This window comes from Lethenteron reissneri, chromosome 2 (assembly GCF_015708825.2).
Source record: "Lethenteron reissneri isolate LAM-NWPU_2019-01 chromosome 2, ASM1570882v1, whole genome shotgun sequence".
NCBI lineage: Eukaryota > Metazoa > Chordata > Hyperoartia > Petromyzontiformes > Petromyzontidae > Lethenteron > Lethenteron reissneri.
The window spans coordinates 10947413-10959685 of NC_083780.1; the positions used below are offsets into that span (position 1 = coordinate 10947413).

Here is a 12273-nt window from a genome sequence, read left to right on the forward strand (position 1 = left end):
GCACTGCTTAGAAGACGCACTGATTGTAAGACGCACTGATTGATTAGAAGACGCACTGATTGATTGTAAGACGCACTGATTAGAAGACGCACTGATTGATTGTAAGACGCACTGATTAGAAGACGCACTGATTGATTGTAAGACGCACTGATTAGAAGACGCACTGATTGATTGTAAGACGCACTGATTAGAAGACGCACTTTCAAAAGCAAAAATTTGGGGTGGGTGGGGGGGGGTCTTGCAATCCGGTCGGTGTATGTGAGACACAGGGTGCGTCTTATAATCCGACTCGGCAGCCTGCACGTAAAGGATCTCTCCGTACGGTCGCGCGAGGATGTCGTGAAGACGATCGGCGGTGTCGTGAAACGGCACCTCCCTCCTCCCTCCCCAGGCAGGTTCGATTCCTGCCGTCCTCGACCCGGTCTTTTACATTTTTATTTTTTTTAAACTTCACGATGTCACCCTCGTCGCGTGAGCATTTTATTGTGCGTCGGTCGTAGCGGAGAGAATTCTGGACGAAAATAATTCTGGGTGGGTGGCGGTGGTTGTGGTTGTGGTGGCGGGTTCTGTGATTATCTCCAGCCTCGGATAGCTTGGAGGCCGTTCTAGTGATGAAATTTTTCATTCATTAATATCACTGGTCAACACGCTTTTCTGGCATAAGGTATTCCAATGGTTTTAATGTAATTTAAGGGGTGCTGATTCCAAATCTGGCATCAGTTTTTGTCTATCACATCAGGTTTTTGAGATGTCAAATATTTCATTTTCAATAAAAACTGCAGAAGAAAAATATTAAATAAATGTGGATATCTACATAAAATGATATTATATCCTAAAAATACAGCACCATATTTTAACACTAAAGCAGTCACCGACTCGCAACAACTTGCAATCATAAGTGACATAGTTAATTTCGGGTAAAATCAATGAAAATGGGGTATGCCGATAGCATAAAAATTAGATGTGATAGAGCAAATCTGAGATCAGATTTGGAATCAGCACCCTGAAATTAGTCTAAAACAGCTGCAAAAGTCCAGGCCAGAAAAAAATGATTTTTTTTGTTGACCAGTGTAATTCACGTGGCACAACAATAACATGACAGTACCACACGTATGTATATATGTGTGTATGTGTGTGTATATATCTGCGCGGATAATGCGATTTTCCAGGGTGGCTACAGTCTGTCTGCGATGCATTGCGGGTAGCCCAGCGCATCGCCCTGCACGTGACCATGGGGGTAGGTGGATCACGCAAAGACGTGGCGAATCTCCACCGCGTGCAGGAAGCCATGCCCTGGGCTCGCAGGGAGAAGGCAAAGAGTGCAGCAGCAGCAGCAGCAACGTGGACTGAGCGACATCTGATTAAGCCGGTTGCAATTGCTGGCGAAACGTCGGACTCTGTTTGTGAATGTTGTGGCTTGGCTCTCCAACACACACCGGTGTTGATGTACTCGTGACGAATTGGCCACGTTCTTGTTGCCAGATAGAAGGGTAAAAAACCAATTATATTTTTACTGGCAAATGAGGTTCCAATGGTGGCCACGTTCTGTTTACGTGACAGCCCTGACTATCGAGAGGTTTTTAACGACACATTTATATATTTAGGCGAACTAACACAAAAAACCTCTATTATGGATGATATTGGTCGCGAAAGGCTACGTGTTAAACTGATCGCCATCTTTCGATTTAAAGCTTTCGTGACTGCAGGGATTCATCGTCTTGGTTCTTTCGGTAAAGTCACGTAGAATGGAAATAAAAAAACATAATAAAATAATTCTCACAACGTTTCGGCCACAACACAAGCAGCCATCCTCAGGTGGAGAACAGGTCTGTCGAGGAGACAGAGTCTGACTATTTTTTTTCCATTCTACGTCACTTTACCGAACGAACCAAGAAGATGATCGCCATCTGTTTGCACTTGAACGGGATCGAGCGTTGCGCCCTCTCACACGCGCGGGGGGGGGGGGGGGAAGGCGTCCTTGGTGTGCTCCGGATTCCTCCCTACGCCGAATAGACAATGAATTCGACGCGTAAACACAAGAGTCGGCTTTCGCGACCGATTTCCACAAAGCAGGGGTTTTTTTTGTCGGTTAGATCACGTAAATATATAAATGTGTCGTAAATGTTTGTTGTGGCCTTTGCTCTCCAAAACACCGGTGGTGCTTGTTCTTGTAACGAATTGGCACGTTATGTTTACGTGACAAGCCCCTTACTAATTGGCTGTGTCGGGTGGTGGGCGTCCGGGTTTAACGACACACATTTCTATTATTTACGCGACATGACCTCAACAACAACAAAAAACCAGTTCGATGGATAATAATTCAATGCTGCACGGTGGCACAAAACGTTTACGGTAGAATCGGTCTCCGCGCCATCCACCAGAGGTCGCAAACGGGGTTTGATTCCTTACCCGGCTACCCGTACCCGGCCGCACCAGGGTCGCAAACGGGTACCCGTACCCTACCCGATACCCGGCTACCCGTACCCGGCCGGGTACGGGTAGCGTACGGGTATCAGGTACCCGATTGCGACCTCTGGGATGAAGCCATGTTGCAGGCGCGGGTGGGTTGATTCTAGGAACTTGAATTGTGAGAAGAGACAAGATGTTGGGAAATGAGTGACAAACGGTGACTCACCAGTGACTCACGGCCTACCCGTACCCGGCCGCACCAGGGTCGCAAATGGCTACCCGTACCCGTACCCGGCCGGGTACGGGTAGCCGGGTATCGGGTAGGGTACGCACCGTGTCGGCTTCAGGAGGCAAGCTGAGGTCTCACCCGCAAACTCTGAACTCGGGAGTCTGTGTGGTTGTGCGTGCCTCTGTTAGCGTGCCGCGGTGTGTAAAAATATCGCCACTGGGGAGACAAAGGCGGCCGGGCGTGGTGCTGGCCACCCATCCCCTCGTTGTGCCACAGTGTCGTCCCTTCATCGGTTGCTACTCGCTAACAGCACTTGCCCCAATTGTCTGTTAAGGCTACACGGGGAATCTTTGTACGCGTAATGTAGCGGTTAGCGCGCTGCGCTACGAACCCCGGCGAGCCGAGTTCGATTCCCGCTCACGACCAACACCAGAACCGGTCCTGGGCGTCCCCTAGGTCGATTCCGCTTCAAATGAGTACCTGGTGCGGTGTGTAAAAACATCGCTACTGGGGGAGACAAAGGCGGCCGGGCGTGGTTCTGGCCACCCACCGCCTCGTGTGCCACAGCGCCGTCCCTTCACCGGTGCTACTCGCTAACAGCACTTGCCCCAACAGTCTGTTAAGGCTACACGGTGAGATCTTTGTCTTTGTCTGTACGCGTGAAGGTCTTCTTCCGTCTGCCGTCCTCGTGAACTCCACCACCACAGCCTGGCGATCGATCTCCTGCGTGCCAGAGTCGTGTCCACCAGCGTTTAACCCTCGCAGAAACTCGTCCAAAACCACCGAACCCTCCGCTGACATTGGCTTTTTCCCCCCAAACGGTGGGGCTTGACGACTCCGCTTGCACCCAACAGGTCCTTCAGCTTACCACGAGGCGAGCGAGTCACAGAAAAACTATTGAACAACAAACAACATTCTAGATTTGAAGCTTTCGTGACTGCAAGGGTTCATATTCTTGGGTTTTTTCGGTAAAGTCACGTAGGTAAAAAATGTAAATTAATTAAATAAAAATAAAATAAAAATCACGACGTTTCGGAGGCAACACCATCTTCCGTCTTCAGGTGGAACCGTCACAGCACGCTCGCTGTATCAAGTAAATGAGAAATTCCAAGAGATCCGACCCCGTATATATACTGGTTGAGGGGGGAGGAGCCAGGACAGGCCCCCTTTTTATTATTATGGTAAGGTTGGTGCGGCTGAAACTCCGGCTAGTCTACATAACAAAGGACTGAGCCTTTGTTTTTTTACCTACGTGACTTTACCGAAAAAACCCAAGAAAACAAACCACATCCTGCGGCTGTCTTGTTCCGCATGGCCCTCTGTATAGAGTAACGGTGAAAAGATGAAGTTGTAGTTGATATTTTAAAACGGAACAGGAGGAGTTCTCCACAAATCTGGGCTGCCGCCTGATGACGCTGGGGTTTAATTACTGGCGAAACGTCACGGTACCCGAATTGTAAATGTGAGTTTACTCTCCAACGCACAAGCGGCGTGCCGATCTAGTAACGAATTGGCACGCTCTGTTTACGTGACAAACCTTACTAAATTGGCTGCGTCGGGTGGTGGCGGGTTTGACGACACATTTATATTTACGCGATCTAACCCCTAAAACCCCCTCTGTTATGAATGATATTGCTTGCGAAAGCCTCCTGCGCGTTAAACTGAAATGTAATTGAGTTAGCCAATCAGTGGCTTTGCCCGAGAGTTGTTGAATTGCAGATACGCCCACGTGTTCACCCACCACCTTCACGTGCGTATTTGTAGGACTAGTGCGACGTTGCAGGCTCGTAGCCGCAGTTACACACAGGAGAACCTTTGCGCCCAATACGTACGAAACGTCTCGGAGCCCAGTTTTCTTGTATCCTAGGGGTCCCCTTGATGGCAATTGTCTCTATGCATGCACCTAACAGGTGAGCTGACTTTAGAAGCTGAACTTTTCCTTGTATTACCGTTAACGCGAGTGTTAAGGGAGTCTTGACGTTTACAGAACACACGCGTGACGACCGAGAAGTAAAGATCCTTCATTTAGCGTTGTCGACTCGAGGTGTGGACAAATGCGGCTACCAATCGTTACCAACATTCCCCTCGCTGTAGACACACAGATAGACCTGTAGGGCACACACACACACACCTGTAGGGCACACACACCTGAAGGGCACACACACACCTGTAGGGCACACACACACCTGTAGGGCACACACACACCTGTAGGGCACACACACACACACCTGGAGGGCACGCACACACACACCTGTAGGGCACACACACACACCTGTAGGGCACACACACACACACCTGGAGGGCACGCACACACACACCTGTAGGGCACGCACACACACACACCTGTAGGGCACACACACACCTGTAGGGCACACACACACCTGTAGGGCACACACACACACCTGTAGGGCACACACACACACACACCTGTAGGGCACACACACACCTGAAGGGCACACACACACACACCTGTAGGGCACACACACACACACACCTGTAGGGCACACACACACACACCGGTCGTCGCCACCAACGCCACGATGTCGTCGCTCCTGCGCCCGCCGCGCACGGCGAACGTGGAGAAGATCGAGCAGCGAATCGTCATCAAGTTCCTGTCCAAGGAGGGGAACAACGCCAAGCAGATCCACGAGCGCATGCTCGCCGTGTACGGCGCCGGGGCGCCCAGTTACCCGACGGTGGCTCGATGGTTCGGCGAGTTCCGGCGCGGACGCGAGTCGATCCAGGACGGCCGGCGCTCGGGGCGGCCCTCGGAGGCGGTGAACGAGGGCACCATCGCGCGCGTCAAGGCCATGGTGGCACGAGACGGGCGCATCAAGGTGTCCGACATGGAGAGGGAGGTGGGCATCTCACACGGCAGCGTGCTCACCATCCTGCACGAGCACCTGGGGCTGGCCAAGGTGTCGGCGCGGTGGGTGCCGAGGCGCCAGTGCCATGGGCCGGAGGAAAACGGGCCGCTGAACGGCGTGGCGGCGGTGGCGGCGGCGGTGATGATGGCGGAGGAGGAGGTTGTGGAAGGAACGACGGTGGAGGAGGAGGAGGGAATGGAGAAGCGTGGAGCCACGGGGCGATCGCCGGCGCCGTCGTACCTGAAGACGAAGGGGAGAGGGAGATTGGACACGAGCGGTGATGGGGGAGCGGGAGAGAGGCGCGTGGGGAAGTGATGACTGCTATGAGGCTGCTGATGGGCTTGACCTAATCCTGACCATGGCAATAGAACCCTAACACAAGCAGGAACTTTGAAACTAGCCCTTGCACTACCAATAGCCCTGATGCTAGCAACAACCTTGACTCGAGTGATAACACGAAATCTAGCCCTGAGAAAACCCTGACAACTAGCGCTTACATTTGCCCTAGCAGTAACCCTGACACAAGCAATTTCCCGTGCAGCCATCCCTGACAAGTGATAGTGTTAGCCATAGCCGTAACGGTAAACCTAACCCCAAACCTAAAAATAATCTAATTAACTTTATATAGCATCGTTCATGCAAATTGCATCTCGCAGTCACCGAGGAACCACAGACCATGCTGGAAGGCTGCCAGGGTGGTGAGTCGGTGCCAACAATTGCTCTGCAGTTCTCTATATCTTCTTGGTTCTTTCGGTAAAGTCACGTAGAAGGGAAGTAATAAAATAATAAAAATAAAACAATAAAATAATTCTCACGACGTTTCGGCCACAATGCAAGCAGCCGTTGTGGCCGAAACGTCGTGAGAATTATTGTATTATGTTTTACTTTTATTATTTTATTACTTCCCTTCTACGTGACTTTACCGAAAGAACCAAGAAGATGAATCCCTGCAGTCACGAAAGCTTTAAATCGAAAGTTCTCTAAATATTAAAATGTTTTCAGCCAATGGGGTGAGTGTTTATACTCCAATGTGTGAGAGGAAACCCACAGATACAGGCGGCAACACTATCCCTCGATCTCATCAAGAAGGGACGGATGATATCAGTCGACATCTTGCTGTACTGAATTCTGCTGGGGTCTTGCACCTCGACGAATCATTGTCGTTCGTGTGATACACCAACCCCCGTTGCCACGTGCAGAGCCACCACTACTGTCCCTGAACCGAGCCCGCAACTTACATTCTGGCCCCTAAATCAAATGTTCAGGTGTCACTCTAAACCTAAAACCGAACCCTTAACATAACCTCAAAACCTTATGAACAATAGCCCAGACACCAACCTATTAACGTTAACCCAAAAAGCTTACCCCAAACATAACACGAGCTTCAAATCAGCCCAAACCCCTTTGCAAAATATTCACACTAACCATAACCTACAGCCCATACTCTCACAGTAACCTATTTGCTGCATTGCTGTGCTGGTTTTTTTGTTATTTTGTCATTTTTCTGACCTCATGCCACGCTTGAAAATGAGACCTTATCCGGTTGAACAAAATACACTTCAAGAAAACCTCTAACCCATGTTCAACTCAACCCCAACCAAACCATTGAATTAATCCTAAACAATAAAACTACCCACACCCCTCGCCCTAAAGCCCTTTACAGGCAACCCACGCATGCACCCGTAAGATAATTGGTTCCTGGACGACGGTCGTAAGTCGAAGCCGTTGTAAGTTGAAGCCTCGTTTCCCATAGGGCGCAATGTTATACATTGGGGTTCCGTTCCTGGAAACCCGTGACAGTACCATAAAATACCAAAATTGAGCACGAAAATACTGAAAATAACCAAAACTAACATTGTAACTGAACATAACTTTTACAAACATTTAAGTTAAAACAATCACATTTGAAAATACTTTAGTACTTTTCTGCATGCGCATCGCATTTCCTTTTCTCGGACATAGCAAAAGGCGAAAAAACCTACAAATTTGAAGAAAATTTTCTAAAAAAGTGAAGACCGTTGCGAAAGAGACGCCGCTTGCTTCCGCCCTCTCCGCAGCTGCAGATTGACGGGCTACAGGGGTGGGGAACGTCCGGCCCACGGGCCGTAAGAGGCCCGCGAAATCATTTGGTGTGGCCCTGCCAAGGCAGCCGCAGGCGGGACTCGAAATTCAATGAATCTCGGAGCAAACGTGGAAAAGCAGTTGCGAGTAGCAGCAGCAACATCATCAATAGCAGCAGCTAACATCATCACACGCCTCGCCAAAGAGAAGCGGTTCCAGCCATCACATTAGGGGACGAGTTAATTAAATGTTTGACCAAATATAACAACAGGCTAATTTTTAAGTTGATCATTTTGTACGGCCCGCGAACGATGTTACAAATATCCAAATGGCCCTTGGCAGACAAAAGGTTCCCCATCCTTGGGCTACACTGCGCGCACGCATGCGGCGGGAGAGCAAAGCAGTGGCATCATCTTCTTGGTTCTTTCGGTAAAGTCACGTAGAAGGGAAATAATAAAATAATAAAAATACAACGTAATAAAATACAATTCTCACGACGTTTCGGCCACAACGCAAGCAGCCGTCCTCAGGTGAAGAACAGGGCTGTCGGACAAACAGCGTCGGACGCTGTCTTTCCGACAGACCTGTTCTTCACCCTATTTCCCTTCTACGTGACTTTACCAAAAGAACCAAGAAGATGAATCCCTGCAGTCACGAAAGCTTTAAATTGAAATTCAGCGCCATCAGGCAGCGTGCGTGCACATGTGACGCGCGCTCTGGTCGCCAATCGACTCTGCGTCAGTAGCGGTTGTTAGGCGGTCGTAGGAACGCGTTTTGGTCGTTACAATGGGGGTCTTGCTACAAAGAAGGTCTAAAGTGGAGCCGTCGTTAAGTCGGGAGTCGCCTGTATGTTTTGTCCGGTTGACTTCTTTGAATGAGTGTGTTGATGCTAAGTGTTCATGCAGCGGTCCACTTCTTTCACTCCACAATTATAATATCCCGTGTCTCGTTACGGGGAACTTTTCGGCCCGTCCGCTCGTACGCGCTCTTGGCTACTGAACTGTTTGGTGGTGATGAGACTGCTAAGAGGAGACCTGGGAGATTGTTCTAACCTCTTTTGCATTGTAGCAGAAGGAAAAAATGGTCAGTGACGAGTGGTGGTGGCATCGGTGGCGATGACTTCTTGGTCCTGAATGCAGAGACGGGCCCTGCTTTAAAAGTTCTTAACGCGACCACTTGAAATGCTCTCCCGTGCAAATATGTCACAGATTCTGTAACTCTATTACCCACGTTTTGCTTTACTACGATGATCTTGTGAAATATCACTCTCGCTTTGCCGCGATGGCCGTTCACGTTGGCACCGGCTATTGCTACGTTTTGACGCCGGGTCGTTTCCCTTGTATCGTCATGTTGTGATGCTCGCCGTCTTAACTAAAACAACCGCACTATAATATTTAACCGTCCGTTGGTGGAGTCCTTGATTTAATAGTGCGAAGAAGATTCGTCTCTTGTTGTTTTGCTCACCCTGCCGCGACAAGGCGTTTTCACGCCCAGCGCCGCTCAACTCTGGACCTTGACACCGTTCCCTGTCTTCCTACGAGGTCGACTTAGCCGTAAAATTGGTCCCTGGTTGCGGTGTGTAACCATCTGCAATGGGAGAGGAGATTAGGACGGGTAGGCGTGGTGCTGGCCACACCACCCGCTCGTGTGCCTTTGGCTGCCTTCATTGGTCGTTCACAAACAGCACTTGCTCCAACAGCCCGAAGAGCCTTTACGGGGGATCTTTGTATGTACACGAGGAAAGACGTTTGGAGAGGGACCAGATGCTTTGTTTCTGGCAGCGCTTAAAGTGGAAGGTGGCCGATGAGCAGCGGGATGTTTGTGTCTATTTCGGCCTTCGTTGGAGTGAAAAACAAAACGTCGAGGACATCAAATGAATGTTCCGTTGTCGTTGGAGGAATCAACATCGAAATCAAAACATCCACGTAGCGGAACCAAAACATCGATGTCACCGATTATTTTAAATTTTGCTCATCCCTACTCCACCATACATACACATTCATACTATACAGGTAAGAACAACAGTTCCACACTGCCCACCAGGGATTATTTGTCTGTCTGTCGTGCATAGCCCCTCCCAAACATGTACGCTCCCGGATTGGTTGAAGTGCGTCACGTGACCGCGAGCCAGCAAGCCAACCAGAGGGGGCGCCCCTCCCAACCATGTACGCTCCCGGATTGGTCGAACCAAGTTCCTACCTGCCCACTCCGAAGGAACGTGTTTCCACCATATGGCTATAGCACCCATACAAACTGCCCACGTGAAGGGGCTCAACGCAGGTGGGCGTCCCCACGGGACCCTGCACCTGGAGCCAGGGACCCTGCACCTGGAGCCAGGGACCCTGCGCCTGGAGCCAGACACCCTGCGCCTGGAGCCAGACACCCTGCGCCTGGAGCCAGGGACCCTGCGCCTGGACCCAGGGACCCTGCACCTGGAGCCAGGGACCCTGCGCCTGGAGCCAGACACCTTGCACCTGGAGCCAGTGACCTTGCACCTGGAGCCAGGGACCTTGCACCTGGAGCCAGACACCCTGCACCTGGAGCCAGTGACCTTGCACCTGGAGCCAGACACCCTGCGCCTGGAGCCAGACACCCTGCACCTGGAGCCAGACACCCTGCACCTGGGGCCAGGGACCCTGCGCCTGGAGCCAGACACCCTGCACCTGGAGCCAGGGACCCTGCGCCTGGAGCCAGGGACTCTTCACCTGGAGCCAGAGACCCTGCACCTGGAGCCAGGGACCCTGCACCTGGAGCCAGGGACCCTGCACCTGGACCCAGGGACCCTGCACCTGGAGCCAGGGACCCTGCGCCTGGAGCCAGACACCCTGCGCCTGGAGCCAGACACCCTGCGCCTGGAGCCAGGGACCCTGCACCTGGACCCAGGGACCCTGCACCTGGAGCCAGGGACCCTGCACCTGGAGCCAGGGACCCTGCACCTGGAGCCAGTGACCTTGCACCTGGAGCCAGGGACCCTGCGCCTGGAGCCAGACACCTTGCACCTGGAGCCAGGGACCCTGCGCCTGGAGCCAGACACCCTGCGCCTGGAGCCAGGGACCCTGCGCCTGGAGCCAGACACCCTGCACCTGGAGCCAGACACCTTGCACCTGGAGCCAGACACCCTGCGCCTGGAGCCAGTGACCTTGCACCTGGAGCCAGGGACCCTGCGCCTGGAGCCAGACACCTTGCACCTGGAGCCAGTGACCTTGCACCTGGAGCCAGGGACCCTGCACCTGGAGCCAGACACCTTGCACCTGGAGCCAGTGACCTTGCACCTGGAGCCAGGGACCCTGCGCCTGGAGCCAGACACCCTGCACCTGGAGCCAGACACCCTGCGCCTGGAGCCAGACACCCTGCGCCTGGAGCCAGACACCCTGCGCCTGGAGCCAGACACCCTGCACCTGGAGCCAGACACCTTGCACCTGGAGCCAGGGACCCTGCGCCTGGAGCCAGACACCCTGCGCCTGGAGCCAGACACCCTGCACCTGGAGCCAGACACCCTGCACCTGGAGCCAGACACCCTGCACCTGGAGCCAGGGACCCTGCGCCTGGAGCCAGACACCTTGCACCTGGAGCCAGTGACCTTGCACCTGGAGCCAGACACCCTGCGCCTGGAGCCAGTGACCTTGCACCTGGAGCCAGGGACCCTGCGCCTGGAGCCAGACACCTTGCACCTGGAGCCAGTGACCTTGCACCTGGAGCCAGGGACCCTGCACCTGGAGCCAGACACCTTGCACCTGGAGCCAGTGACCTTGCACCTGGAGCCAGGGACCCTGCGCCTGGAGCCAGACACCCTGCGCCTGGAGCCAGACACCCTGCGCCTGGAGCCAGACACCCTGCGCCTGGAGCCAGACACCCTGCGCCTGGAGCCAGACACCCTGCACCTGGAGCCAGGGACTCTGCACCTGGAGCCAGGGACCCTGCGCCTGGAGCCAGACACCCTGCGCCTGGAGCCAGACACCCTGCGCCTGGAGCCAGACACCCTGCGCCTGGAGCCAGGGACTCTGCACCTGGAGCCAGGGACCCTGCGCCTGGAGCCAGGGACCCTGCACCTGGAGCCAGGGACTCTGCACCTGGAGCCAGGGACCCTGCACCTGGAGCCAGGGACTCTGCGCCTGGAGCCAGACACCCTGCGCCTGGAGCCAGACACCCTGCGCCTGGAGCCAGGGACTCTGCACCTGGAGCCAGGGACCCTGCGCCTGGAGCCAGACACCCTGCGCCTGGAGCCAGACACCCTGCGCCTGGAGCCAGACACCCTGCGCCTGGAGCCAGACACCCTGCACCTGGAGCCAGGGACTCTGCACCTGGAGCCAGGGACTCTGCGCCTGGAGCCAGGGACCCCAGTTTTGGCGATACCGCTGTGCCAGGGTCTTTAACGTTCCCGTTGCAGACGCACAGGAGTGACACCTCTGGTCGGCGGGGAGGTTATTTCGGGCGCCGCGGTGTCGAGATGTTAACTACCTCGCCTGGTATGCAGGAGGTCGCGTGGGATTTTTCTCTGGGCCCTCCGGTTTTTCCCTCCACATTTAGAATCAACATCACGCGTTTAAGAGCATTTGGCTGCTATAGATGCCCACATGATAAGCCACATCGTTGAGCTATCGTTTGTGGTCAAAGGTTACTTCTGAAAAACATGACTTTATAGCTCGGTGTGCCTTAGCTGGTAAAATAAAATAAAATAGTTTAAATACTTTATAGTTTATTTCCACA

General features: G+C 53.1%; 1 protein-coding gene across 3 annotated transcripts; it reads left to right on the forward strand.

Moving 5' to 3' along the window:
• The first annotated feature begins 372 nt into the window (after nt 1-372).
• On the forward strand, nt 373-6243 carry LOC133343806 (protein GVQW3-like). Of its 3 annotated transcripts, none has more exons than XM_061553681.1 (2): nt 373-395; nt 3304-6243. In XM_061553681.1, exon 2 carries the CDS (start codon nt 5179-5181, stop codon nt 5818-5820), a length of 642 nt encoding a protein of 213 aa, XP_061409665.1. In that variant the 5' UTR covers nt 373-395; nt 3304-5178; the 3' UTR covers nt 5821-6243. The 3 variants fall into 3 exon arrangements, with proteins under 3 accessions (XP_061409665.1, XP_061409645.1, XP_061409655.1); XM_061553661.1 differs by having other exon boundaries at nt 379-531; XM_061553671.1 differs by lacking the exon at nt 373-395 and adding an exon at nt 452-471.
• The last annotated feature ends 6030 nt before the right edge of the window (nt 6244-12273 follow it).

Coding starts and splice junctions, on each gene's coding strand:
- LOC133343806 (XM_061553681.1), top strand. CDS start 5,179: ATGTCGTCGCTCCTGCGCCCGCCGCGCACGGCGAACGTGGAGAAGATC.